Source organism: Puma concolor, chromosome B1, assembly GCF_028749965.1.
Source record: "Puma concolor isolate L17-30 chromosome B1, mPumCon1.1.hap2, whole genome shotgun sequence".
Classification (NCBI taxonomy): domain Eukaryota; kingdom Metazoa; phylum Chordata; class Mammalia; order Carnivora; family Felidae; genus Puma; species Puma concolor.
In genome coordinates this window covers 167,933,731-167,947,186 of record NC_141670.1, presented here as the reverse complement: position 1 = coordinate 167,947,186, position 13,456 = coordinate 167,933,731, and the positions used below count along the sequence as shown (strand labels likewise).

Sequence of the window (13,456 nt, the reverse complement as noted above, 5' to 3'; positions counted from 1 at the left end):
CCTAGGTTCAAGCCCCACGTGGGATTCTACACTGACAGCATAGAGCCTGCTTGGGATTCTCTCGCTCTCTCTCTGGCCCTCTCCTACTCATTCTCTCTCTCTCTCTCTCCCTCCCTCTCTCACAAAATAAATAAACTTTAAAAATCACCTTCTCAACGAAGTCTTTCTTACCAACTTTGTTAAAACTGCAACTCCTCCCTGCTTTATATTACTCCATAGCAGTTATCGACTTCTGACACTCTATATTTTATTTATTTCTGTTGTTCATTTTCTGTCCCTTTCACTAAAGTGTCAGCTCATGAAGGTAGGGAACTGCATCTCTTTTGTTCACTAATGCATTCCAGTGCCATCCTAGAATCATGCCTGGCACATATTATATGATTAGTAAGTAGTTAATGAAAAGTGAACCAAATGAAATATCTCCATGTGGCCAGACTTATCTTACTTACGTCTTGGAAGGTTTTGAAAAAGGTTTTTCTCATCCCTCCTTCCTAAGACATTCCATTCTCTTGACTTCTAGAAATTCACACTCTCCTAGTGCCCACCTACATATCACAGTCTCCTCTTTTACATCCTTCTCTGGCAATTCTGTTTTCTACCTTTCCTCAACTGTTAATGCTCTTGGAGGTTTGGTTCAGGGCTCTTTGTGCCTTCATACTCTTCTTTAGCATCTATTCTCACAGTGTTATATGCTGGTGACTCTTGCATATCTCTAAACAAAACTCTTGTCTGATATCCAAACAAGTACAACCGCTAGGACTCCATATATGTATCCTAAACTCAACGTATCCACACATGATTTCTTGATTTCACGCCCATCTCTCTTCTTCCTCCCCACCTCCCTAATTTAAATAACACCTTCCTCTGCCCATTTTCTCAAAATAAAAATCCAGGGGTCATTTTTTGATTCCTCCCTTTCCTTTACCACCCCTATGAAATCCAGCACCAATTAATAGTTCGATTATATTTCCAAAATGTATCTTAATTTTTTCCACTTAACTCCATTTTACTACATCTACATTTACTACAACCCACCACTAACTTCAGAGAACCTCCCATCCCTCACCACACACACACACACACACACACACACACACACACACACACACACACAAACCTTCTTCATTGGTCTCTTTGCTTCCAGTATTGCCCAACCTCTATATCCTTCCTTTTATTAAGCAGCAGTCAGAGGAATCATGATACAAAGTCACACCAAGTCATTCATTCTCTCCACCTAAAAAACTCCAATGGCTTCCGGGTTCACTAAAAGAAAGATCTAAACTCTTTTACTAAAGGTCTTGCATGATCTGGCCTTTGTTTACCATCACAAGCTAGAACTGTGAGAATCTTCCTCTTGCTTTCTTACTACCTTCATGGAACTCCCTTTCCTGGACTCCCTTCATTGCCTATATCACACTAAATTCTTATCTACCTTAGGATCCTTAAACTTGCCTTTTTGTTCTATCTGAGAACAACTATTGCTTACCTTTTCTATATCTGTCACCCTTAGGTCTCAGCTTAAGAGACTTTCTTGACCACTGTGCTGAAATAGACCCCTTATCCAATTTATTCTCTATCTTAGCATGCTATTGGATTGTCCCATGGGGAGATCTTTAATTATTTAGTTGTTTCTCTGTAGTTTTATCTCTCTACTACACTGCTTAGCCATATAGTTCACGAGGGCCTGTGTCTGATTCAGAATTACATCTTTACAAGCTCACATTGTTCCTGATACATAGTGGTCTCAATAGGTATTGGTTAAACAAATGAATGCATAAGTGGGTGTGACAAATCAAAAGAGAATGAAGCTTTATTTTTCTGTCACCCTGTGGATTTTAAGTGTTCTTTCGTCTATATACTTTCAAAAATATATTCTCTGTAGACTCAATAAAGCTAGCACAAGGTTAGTGCATTAATTTAATTTTCAGGTTAGGATATGGATCATGTGAAACATTGCAAGAATATTTTTATTTCTATAGTAAAGATGTTCCAAATATACCAAAGTATATATACTTCTCCATATTTGCTTTCCCATTTTAAAATGTTATTAAAGCTTTAGAATAAAAGTTCTCATTTCACTCCTTTGAGGGAAATGTAGTTTTGCTTATTTTAATAACCTAATTAGAAACAAGAAGGTATGTTAATGAAAATTCCACTCTTGGTAAACAGAGGATGTTTTGAAAAAGCCTTAGAAGTGGATGTCGCAATAGACCAGCTGCCTGGTGTATTAGTGGCCTTGTCTATGAGTAGTTTTAGGGTTCTTGAGAGCAATTCATTGGAACTTTTCTCAGCCTCCCCTCTAAGATAGGGGGGATGCCCACCCTGCTTATCTCTGCTAATCTTATTAAGCATTATATGCAAAAAGGTTTTGGGGCACCCAGGAAGCTCAGCTGGTTAAGCGTGGGACCCTTGATTTTCACTGGGGTCATGATCTCACGTGAGTCTGAGCCCCACATCCGGCTCTGCGCTGACAGTGAGGAGCCTGCTTGGGATTCTCTCTCTCTCTCTCTCTCTCTCTCTTTCTCTCTCTCTTTCTCAAAATAAATAAATAAACTTAAAAAAAAATGATTCCAAACTATAGAGGACTCCACTAATGTGGAGTTCTACTATGTTGGTGAGCAACCTTGCAAAACTGACCTAATGGTCAGTTCCCATTTCAGGGAGTTTGTGCAAGAGGATCTAAGGCAACTGTCTCTAATTGAAGCATTTATTATTCCAGACCACGTGCCTCAAAAGATGGAAATGCACAAAGATAGCGTAATCCGGCAGTAAAATGGAAGTGGGTAAGGGCTGACTTCCTAAACGATCTCCTGGTGGTTAGCTATGCGTTTTTAAGACCACATGTAACAGTGTGGAAAGTGGCTAAGAGCACAGGGGACTGATTTTCTAGCTTCTTTGTGGAGAGCTTCACTTGTGAGCCACTTCTAAGCAGGTGCAAGCTACTTCAGGATGACGGCAGACTGATTTGTCAGAGGCCAAAAGAACTATGCCCCTTCAGAAGTCCCAATCTGGCTTCTCTCACCATGCCTCCTTCCTTCTCTTCTCACCTTTTCCCCTTTTCTTCTCCAATGGGAGAACGTGGGAGACAAGGGAGAGGAGACCCTGGAGGGATGAAAAGAAGAGAACCATTTCAGTTCCTTTTACTTCCCGGTTGCAAGCTGTGCTGCTGAGTTAAAAATATGTAATTTAGTTTCCAAATCTATTCCAACCCCTGCCGGCCTACTGAGCAATCACAAACCATCCAATTTCAATTCAAATCTTTGCTTTTAGCTTTATTTTAAATGGAACACAGCTAAGTTGTATAAACAGATATAAAGTAAACGCTCTACAAAGAGCAGAAGTGGGATTAAAGGAACCAGGAAGTAAATCTGTATTTATAGCATACCGGTCAAAATCCGAATTGTTTTCATTTTATTTTTAAAATGCCAAACTTGCCACAAAGTACTGAAATGTCAAAGAAGGGACCAAACTTGCAGCACATCCAAGAGTCTGTGCTAAGTGTGAGTTTTCTTATTATTTTCAGCGATGCTTGTTTATAACATCCTGTAAACAGATTACACAGTTTTCTGCAGGTGAGAATTACTATCCCTCTGTCATGTTTGGAATGCTGTGAATTTACAGAGAATGACCCATTTCTAAAAAGATGAATCACATTTACCACAAATATTTATGAGCATAGCCCAAAAATTGTGTGACACCGTACATTTTTAATGATTAATCAACTGCTAACACTTGAAGTAACATGAATTCCACCTCTTCCCATAAAGCTATAAAAGTATCTCCAGGTGGGTAATGTACATCACCTAGCAGTGACAAGTAAGATGACTAATAATGCCCTTGAGACGTTTCAGCCATATTGCAGCGGCCAAAATCCAGTAATGGCTCATGTTGACTGATTTCATTCATTTTATTGTCTATATAATATCATGGGAGAGGATAGCTGGTTCAAAAGGATTCATCCGCAACGGACACCTTCTTCTTTTTGAGTTATACTTGCATTATAACCAACGGGGGAGATACTATTGTAACTTTTGCCATTTAATAATAAAACCATACCATTTCAGTTGTAACTTTTCACTTTAATTTATGTGCAGGTACATCAATTCTCCAATAAATATTTAAACTCCTGTGATTTCGTATTTCTGTTATTTTTCCCCCTTACTTCAAATGTCATGTTTAAAACTTTTACGGGCAGATAAATCCTCTTTTATTGAGACAATATAGTCTTTAATGGTATCACATTGTCTGAAATATTCTCGGCAAATTTTTTTCTTGGGGGGTGGGATATATAGTGATAACTTCCCCATCACTTGTGAAAGATCATGCGCTGGCAAATGATTCACTTCTGTAAGGAAGCCTCTTTCCAGATTTGCACGGAGGCAAATGCGGTGCGGAGCATCCTACTGCTGAGGCAATGTGAGGAGAACCTTTCATCCTTCTCATCCATATTTGTCACTGTCAACACGCCAAAAAATCAATTAATACCCTCAATGGCCCCCTAGCACCTTCTCAATAAAATCCAGAAAAAAAGTTGGGGATCAGAAAGCCTGATTTCAGACAACCATTAATATGCTATGTGTCCTTGTAAAATCACTTTCCATTTCTAGTCTTCAGTGTCCCCATTTGTCAAATGAGGAGAACCAGACTAGTCAGACTCCAAAGAATCATCCAGCTCCACTCTATCCAATTCTGTTTTACTTCTGATAATTCTTTCAAACCACAGACAGTGTCTAATTCTGTCTTCATTCCCAGGAATGTCCTACTCCCGTTCACTTTCTCTATTCTCTCATCATCCTATCTCTTATACACTCTCAGGAGGAAGCTTGAAGTCCCCTGTGCTGCTAACATCATGTGATGCTCACCACATAGCATCTGATATCATCTCCATCTTCATGGGTTTGTCTCTTATAAATATAACCCGACCTGGGTTCACATCCTGCCCATGCCACTTACCAACTGTGAACTTGAACTGGTTACTTAGCCTCCCAAGCCTAAATTTCTTCATCTATAAAATGGGGATGGTAATAACTTACTCTCAGTAATGCCTATAAAATGCCTGGTGTATATGCCAATTCAAATAAATAAATAAATAAATACAATATTAGTGCTTATTATTGTTACTCCTACTCCTACTCCTACTCGAGGCTCTTTTAAGACACAGCCTAGGTCTTGATCAACTCATTTCCCAGTAGGCTCAGAGTAGTTGGAAAGAAGAGGGACTTGGTGGTCGGGTCCTGAACTGACACTTGGGGTGAAGTCACGTGTTCTCCCTGAACTGGACCCAGCGGGTGTCTGAGGTTAAGAATTGTATCTTCAGATTCTGTGAACACAGTGCCTAGCAAAATGCTTGCCACATAAATTCTCATTATATAAGCAAATGGAATATGAATATGAAAAGGAGCAACCGTAGGGTTAATGGATGCGCAGTAGGGTTAATTAGAGCTACTGTAAAATACTTAAGGAAGAAATAAAGCTGAAACACCTCTAACTCCAAAGTCTTGGGAGGGAAGTAAATGACCTCTCCCCAAATGAAGTAAAAATTGATCCCACTGTGTAAGAGAACAGGAAAGGACTGGGTTCTCTAGCAGAGCAGGCAGCTTCGTGCCCCAGATTCTTGTCCTAGGTAGAGCACGGTGGCGAGGTTTTGGCAGAGGAACAAATACCACGTGGGAGGACAAGGGACTTCGGATCAGTTGCCTCAAGTGCAACCAGCTCTGAGCGAAGCGGCCAGGTGCAGGGGAAGTCCGTTCTCAGGGCGCAGCGCAGCTGGGCAGCCGAGCCCCACGTTCCCGTTTTTGACTCTTTCTTTCCAACCTCCCCCACCCAGCAGTCAGGTCCCGGAAGGTAATTAGTGTGGGGGAGAGGCAAAGCTTCTGAGTCTGCAGGGAGATGGGAAAGTAAGGGTGGAGGCGGTCTTCTTGTCAGAGGTCTCATCAAGGTGGGGGGGCGGGGAGAGAGAGGAAGGGAGGGAGGGAGGGAGAGAGAGAGAGAGAGGGGAAGAGATTTTCCATTTTTGCACTCGAGGCATACCTAATGATATTCCCACAGACAGACAGACAGGCAGACCGAGAGAGGGACAGACAGGACACACTTGAGCGTTTGAAATCTTTCATACCCCCAAATCCAGGACGCAGCCTGTTGTCATAACCATCGAGTAAGCTGTCCAGGATGCGGGTAAAATTTTCCGGGCATAATTTCTCCTCCTTTTGGTTTTGTCCTGGGGATTCGTTTAAACTGCAAACGCAAAAAAAAAAAAAAAAAGAAAAAAAAAGAGAAAAAAGAAAACGGCGTAAGGGGTTGTTTTAAGAATCGATTACAGAACAGGTGGAAACAGGTTTATCTTCTAGGGAAAGAGACTTTTGCCCCAAGCTACAAGAGGCAGGTCTGAAGGATGGGGGGACAGAGAAATGGTCGGGAAAGGCGCACCCTGAGCACACGCACCCCCAAACCCACACTCTTCTTGCACCCGGTGCCCCTTCTGCTCTCCGCGTCTACGCGGTCACAGAAAAGCCTAGCTTCGGTCCCTGACCTTACAGCGGAAACAGGAGGGTCTGGTTTGCCCTGGGAGGGGCGGCGGCCGGAGGGGGCTCGGAGCTGGCCACTTCTCCACCCTTGCCCCTCAGGACCCCAAAGAACTCACCAAGCCGCCAGGCAAAGGAAGTGCAGGAGGGCGAAACTGACCCGGGAGGACGTGGCGATCGCGGGTACCTTCTTGGCAGAAACCATCTTTGCAACATGCCATACTTTAAGCCTGTTCACGTTTCCAGGCTCTCAAGATGCCCTGAGCAGGGTGCGAGGCGAGGGCAGAGGCTCTCCGCGGCGTGCGCACACTCGCGCTCACACTCGCCCGCGCTCACACTCGCCCGCGCTCAGCCAGCCCGAGCCGCGGTGGGCGCGTGTGTGCACGCGGGCCAGGGGGAGGCGGAACCTGCCTTTCCTCGCCCCCTCCTTTTCTCGCTGAGCTCTCAATGTGTATGGAGAGCTATGTATACCGCTCAACACCCTTTCGTGCCCGCACCGTGGAGCCTCCGAGGTTAACCTCAGCGCGCTTGCACGGAAAGGCTGAGCGAGTTCTTCCCAACCTTGAACTCTGGATTTCCGCCCCTCCTGGCGTCCGCCGCCCCCAACCCTAAGCGGGTCCCCGCCCACAGCAGTGCCTAGCCTCCACTTTTCCCTCTCCCCCCCCCCTCCCCGCTTCCTGCTGGGATTTGGATTTCACCAACGAAGCTCCTCTCTCAGGTTGTCTGAGGTCCTGTTTTGTACCCATTTTCAAGGCTGAGGGGAAGGAGCGGGGGCAATAGGATGGCTGGGCGTGGGGACGGGAGACTGCGGTGAGCACAGGGGATCGAGGACGGACGGAAACAAACTTTGGGACTCTCCCCTTCAGGTGCTGGGGCGGAGTGGGGCGGCAAAGGAAAGATGATTCTTCCTGGTGAGAGAGAGGGGTTGCAATTCACCGGGCACGCTCGCGCCAAACTTAGCAAGTGGACTTGAGCCTCATTCTGTTCGCAACGCGTTTGCCAAGCTGTTGCTGTGAACATAACACATTCCTTTACTACACTCGCTCCCACCTGGCACACACACACGCTCAGCTCTGCTGCCCCATCCTTTGCTGGAGAGGAGAGGAGAGGTGAAGACGAAGGACGTCGGGCCAAAATCACTCTCACTTTTGGTGACACTTCCTGCTCTTTTCTTTCCTGATAGAGCTCCCTGACTTCCTGCGGTTGACCGCTTTAGGGGGCAGGAAAGGATGGCTGTGGAGAGGCAGAGGAGAGAGACAGAAGAAAGGCAAATGTGGTGGGGGGTGGGGGGTGAGGGGCTCAGTAGACCTGTTTAAAACGTTAATTATTGGTTCCAAGGGGAAAGGTGTCTTTCACATTAATAGTGATGCAAGTGGAAATTTGCATATGATGGACCAATGACCTAAGTGATTTCCAAAAAGTTAGTTCCCTGGAAACTGTCACCACCAATATTTATATTCTGTTTAGAACTTTGATGGTTTGTTCAAATTTGGATGACTACTGGGCTGATTTGACATGAAAACAGTAGGTTTTGTTTCAGTACCGTCATTAAAATTTTTCTTTGCAAAGGGGAAACCTTTCTGACCACCCAAAGTGCTTAATCGCAGAGGTATGTATTCCGTGATATTCTATATTGTTTCCTTCATGGAATTTATTATACTTCATCCTAATTCTGTCTGTGTCATTCTTCTCTAAAGACCCCTTGAGGGTCTGGGCTGGTAATTATGATTTATCTGTGGATATTTTTTCTCTTATTACAGTGCATACCACATAGTACAAGGACAATAAATATTTATTGAATGAACAATTAAACAAATTAATGAATTACCTACTCCCAGATCCATCCTAATTAATTTGGATGAAATTCAAACTTACTCTCATCGAAAAATGAAAATATTAGTGTCCTCCCCATATATGCCATGAAAGCATTTGTTTCCACAGACTCTACACATAAAAACTTATAATACATCATATTATTATATCACGTTATATTATTTTTTCAATCTGAATGCTTTCTTATACTTTCAGAACAGAATTTTATTTTTTTCTTACAATATCCATTTGAAATATAGAGATAGATAGATATTGGTATATACATATATATCAAAAAACAAATATAATGGCCTAAGGGAGAAGAGGTTTCATATTGTTAAAGAGAAATTATCTTTAAAATTTCAATTTTAAATATGTGAAACTAATACCTTCCAAGGTATGAAAAGAAGATTTCCCCCTTCAGTGTAGCTACTTCCAATTATATTTTTGTTAACAGATGTATTTAAGATCAACTGAAGATAATAGCATAGATATATCACTTTATTTTATTTCACAGCCTTTCATTTATGCTGTCCTTTATATTACTTAAAGAAGTTATATGTTGGGTGTTACTGTCTGAAATCTTTAAAAAAAATTTTTTTTTGTCACTAGGAATTTTAAATTAACCATAACATTAAAAAATTACAACTTACCAGAAGTTACACATATCATTAGATATGCTATTATTTTTATATAAATTTCTATCCATTCTGATTCAGATTGTGAGTGATTCCTGATTGCCTGTATATAACTGTACAGAAATATAAAGGTGTTAAAATTATACATATTAATTCCTTATTTAAAGTTAACAAAAGTCTTTCATTGCTATGCTTGATAGAGTTTGAATTAGGTTCAATTACATAACCCCCAAACATCATTATGTTAAGCCAGCCACATATTATAAATTTATCATAAAGCCTTATCTCTGGTATGGTAGAATACAAGTGAAATAGATTGCCCTAATGCTGAAGTCTTACCTCAGAGTGCGCATACCTATGAAATGCCCTAAAAATTAATACAAAATTTTGTATTCACATAAGTATGTGCATTTTTCTTTGAGGCTCTTTATGACTTTCATCAGAGTTTCAAAGGCTATGAACAATGATAGTACAGACTAATGTTTTAAAATAAAAGATTAAATATATAATAGAACAATCAACCAAATAGGTGGAAAACATTTGTAACCAGTGTGTACCAAACATCTCTATCCCATTTGATACCCTTATTCATGTCCAGTTTCCATAGACTGTTATGTAGATCTTGGGTCTCCATTGAAGGTACTCAGCTCCATTTGCTGTCAATTTGTCAAACATCCAATTAGCTTGGCACACAAAACTTTGGAGTGGTAATAAAATGAATTTGAAAGAATTCAACCTGTTTTTGTTTCCATTAATTGCCTCCCTTAATTTTATTTGTGTATATGCGTGTATGTTTTCAAAGTTTCTGAAAAAAAATACTATTATCAAGTAACAGATTTTTTTTCTATATCTAATAGTAATGATTAGGAAGGGAAATTCATGTGTTACCAATAATGCCCCAAGTTAAACTATTGTTAAATGTTCTGCCAAGTGTCTGTCTTATGATATATACATTAGGTTGTCGCCTTCTTCTTCTCCTTCTCCTCCTTCTCCTTCTCCTTCTTCTTCAACAACAGAAGTTAATTTTCTCACACTGAAGGCTAGAAGTCCAGGACCAAGGTGTCATCAAATTTGACTTCTTCTGAAGCCTCTCTTCTTGACTTGCAGATGGCCTCCTTCTCACTGTGTCTTCTCGTGGTCTTTTCTCTGTATTCATGCACTCTGTGTTCAAATTTCTTTATAAAGACACCAGTGCTGTCGGATCAGGGTTCACCCTAAAACCTCATTTTAATTTAAAGGCCTTTAAAAATTCCCTATTTCCAGATAAGGTCACATTCTGAGGCTCCAGAGGTTATGACTTTAACGTGATTTGGGTGAGTGGGGGGACACAATTTAGTGCATAACCGTGGTGATCTTCCTTCAACTATATTTAAAACAAAATGAAAATAATATACATATAGTGCGTTTTAAAATTCACAAAGCCATAAAGGCAATTTGGACATTCTTATACGAATAGTAATAATTATGATGATAATAATCTTTATTATAATAATAGCAATTATCCTTTATTAAGTAGCTAATTTCATTCAAATCTTCAGAACAAATATTTATGGTTAGGTATTATTATTCTCATGTTATGAATAAACTGAAGCTTAAACATGCTGAGTAATTTGTTCATGGTGGGCCAAATCAATGGAAAGATCAAGATTTTATTCTTTGTCCCTGGAGGACTAGCTGGATAAAATGTAATTTTGTTGTTGTTGTTGTTTAATTTGACATAGACATATATTCTGAAATGATTACTACAATAATGTTAGTTAACCCATCCATCATCTCACAGTTATTTTTTATATGTGTGGTGAGACCATTTAAGATCTAGTCTCTTAGCAAATTTCAAGTACACAATACAGAATTGTTAACTATGTATAACAATGTTAACTAAGTATGTCACTACGCTTTACTAGATCCCTAGGACTTATTCATCTTATAAACAGTTGAAAGTTCATACCCTTTGGTCAATATCACCCCATTTCCCCTACCTGCAATCCCAACCACCTGTTTTCTCTGAGTTCATGCAGCATTTGTCTTTCTCAATCTGTGTTGTTTTATTTCCAGAGCGATACCGGACTAATACAACGAAATTGGAAAGCCATTTGGCAATAGTTGAAGTTGAACATGAATATGCCCTATGATCAAGCCATCTCCTGCCTGTTTTATAGTCCATAGAAGTTCTCAAACATTGCAAGGAGGCAACTGAAAAATAGTACATTGTTTGTAATTGTGGGGAAATAGCAACAAAATAAAAGTCCTTTGATGGGAAAATGGACACACTGTATTATGGTATAAACAGAGTACTATCAGGTAATTAAAATTAAGAAAATCAGGTATAGGAGAAAAATAAGATAAGCAAAATAAGCAAGTGACAGAATAATACCTTCAGTAAAATATCATTCATACAAAATTTAAAACATGAAAAATAACATTGTACATTGTTTATGGGTATGTATGTAGTGATAAGAGAACCCACATGAAAAAAGAAACATCAAATTAAAGGCAATGGATATCTATGGAGAGGGAGAAAGGGGACTAGAATAGAGAGAGGAAATTGACTACTTCAATTATTTAAGTATTGGAGCAAATATGAAAAAAATCTTAAATATTGACAGATCTGGTGGTAGGGACTTGAGTGTTCATTATATTACTTTTTTCATTGTCCTGATCATCTATTGCTGTATAACAAACCATTGCAAACCTTGCTGGCTTAAAACAGCAATTTATAATGATCTCTCAGTATTCCTGGTTTGACCACTCTCATCCAGTGGTTCTCCCTGGAGATGCCTCAGGGAGATGCCTGTTGCAGTTACCTGGTAGCTGGCGCTGTAGTCATCTGAAGGTTTGACTGAGCTGGCCACTGAAGACAGCTTATTACTTCACATGACTGGCACCTTCGCTGGGACATCTGGAACAGTTGGAGGGTTGGCTGGATCTCTCTCTCTCTCTCTCTCTTTCTATTTCTTTCTCTGGCCTCCCACTTAATTAGCTTGGATTCCTGACAACATGAAGCTGGCTTCTCCAAAATAAACATTTCCAGAGTTGGGCTGAAACTGTAAGACTTCTTAAGAATAAGCCCCGGAAGTTACAGAGTACCACAACTACTGCATTCTACTGGTCAGATCAAGACATGAACAAACCACATCTGTGCAGAGGAGATGCACAAGGAAATCGCTGGGAGGTATGGTTTTTGGGTGGCCATCTTTGAAGACTAGCCACCATATGTACTTTTCTGTATGCTTGAAATAGTTCATAGAAAAATGAATAACATTTTATAGGAGTTGTCAACTTGACTTGGCCACATTACCCAAATATTAAGTCAAACATTATTCTAGATGCTTTTGTGAAAGTATCTTTAAATGAGGTCAACATTGAAATCAGACTTTGAGTAAAGTAGATTACGTTCCATAATGTGGGTGGGCCTCACCCAATCAGTGGAAGGCCTGAATAGAAAAAAGACTGACCTCCCCATAGGAAAAGTGAATTCTGCCAGCAGACTGCTTTCATACTAAAACTGTAACTCATTTCTGGCTTTCCAGCCTTCTGTCCTATCCTACAGATCTTGCACTTCCAGCCTCCATTATTGTGTGAGCCAAAATAAATGACTAAATCCCATCCCCTACTCACCACCATTGATTCTTTTTCTCTGGAGAACCCTAATCTAACACAAGTGGTAGAGGAAGACAAGACGTAATGTTTACTGAATCTCTTGGATATGAGTAAAGTTTAATGGCTCAGTCCATTTAACAAATTAAAAATTTTCTTGCCTTTCAAATGTCACTGAGTTCTTCTAAAAGAGAAATTGTATAAAATTATAATAGAATCTTGAATCGGTTATTACAACATACTGTCATTGTTGCTTTTAGGATGCTTTTTAGATTTTTGTAACACCAGTAAAGGTTCATGACATGTGAGCATTTATAAATGTTGAACATACATGAGCCATAATTTTGGTTCTAAATGAATCACTTGCAGGAGCTCCTGGGTTGGTTCAGTGTGTTGGATGTGCAACTCTCAATTTTGGTTCAGGTCATGATCTCACCATTTGTGGGACTGAGGCCTGCATCTGGTTCTGTGTTGACAGCCCGGAGCCTGCTTGAGATTCTCTCTCTCCCTCTCTCTCTCAAATAAATAAATAAACATTAAAAACTCATCACTGTATTTAAGTCTTATTGTTTTGATTTTTTTTAATCAGCCAAATAATGCATGCACATTGTAGAAATTTTGAAGAATACAGGGGCGCCTGTGTGGCTTACTTGGTTGATCATCTGACTCTTGATTGAGGCTCAGTCTTGATCCCAGGGTTGTGAGCTGTGGATCCTGCTTGGGATTTCTCTCTCTCTCTCTCTCTCTCTCTCTCTTTCTCTCTCTCTCAAAAAAAATTTTTTGAAGAATACAAAACAATACAGCAAAAAAACCCTGTACAATGCAATTATTCAAATAAAATGCTTTTAAACTCTAAAAAAAAAAGAAAAGAAGCCTAAGGCTTTGAAG

At 40.2% G+C, this 13,456-nt stretch overlaps 1 protein-coding gene across 1 annotated transcript in view; it reads right to left on the bottom strand.

The window, feature by feature from the left end:
• GABRA4 (gamma-aminobutyric acid type A receptor subunit alpha4) overlaps nucleotides 1-7,104 on the bottom strand; it is an 81,479-nt gene extending 74,375 nt beyond the window's left edge. The window contains exons 1-2 of the mRNA XM_025921362.2: nucleotides 6,641-7,104; nucleotides 6,116-6,234 (exon numbers count right to left, since the gene is read on the bottom strand). Coding sequence (XP_025777147.1) covers nucleotides 6,116-6,234; nucleotides 6,641-6,726 — 205 coding nt within the window. The 5' untranslated portion in view covers nucleotides 6,727-7,104. The remainder of the gene's footprint in view (nucleotides 1-6,115; nucleotides 6,235-6,640) is intronic.
• Between the last annotated feature and the right edge of the window lie 6,352 nt (nucleotides 7,105-13,456).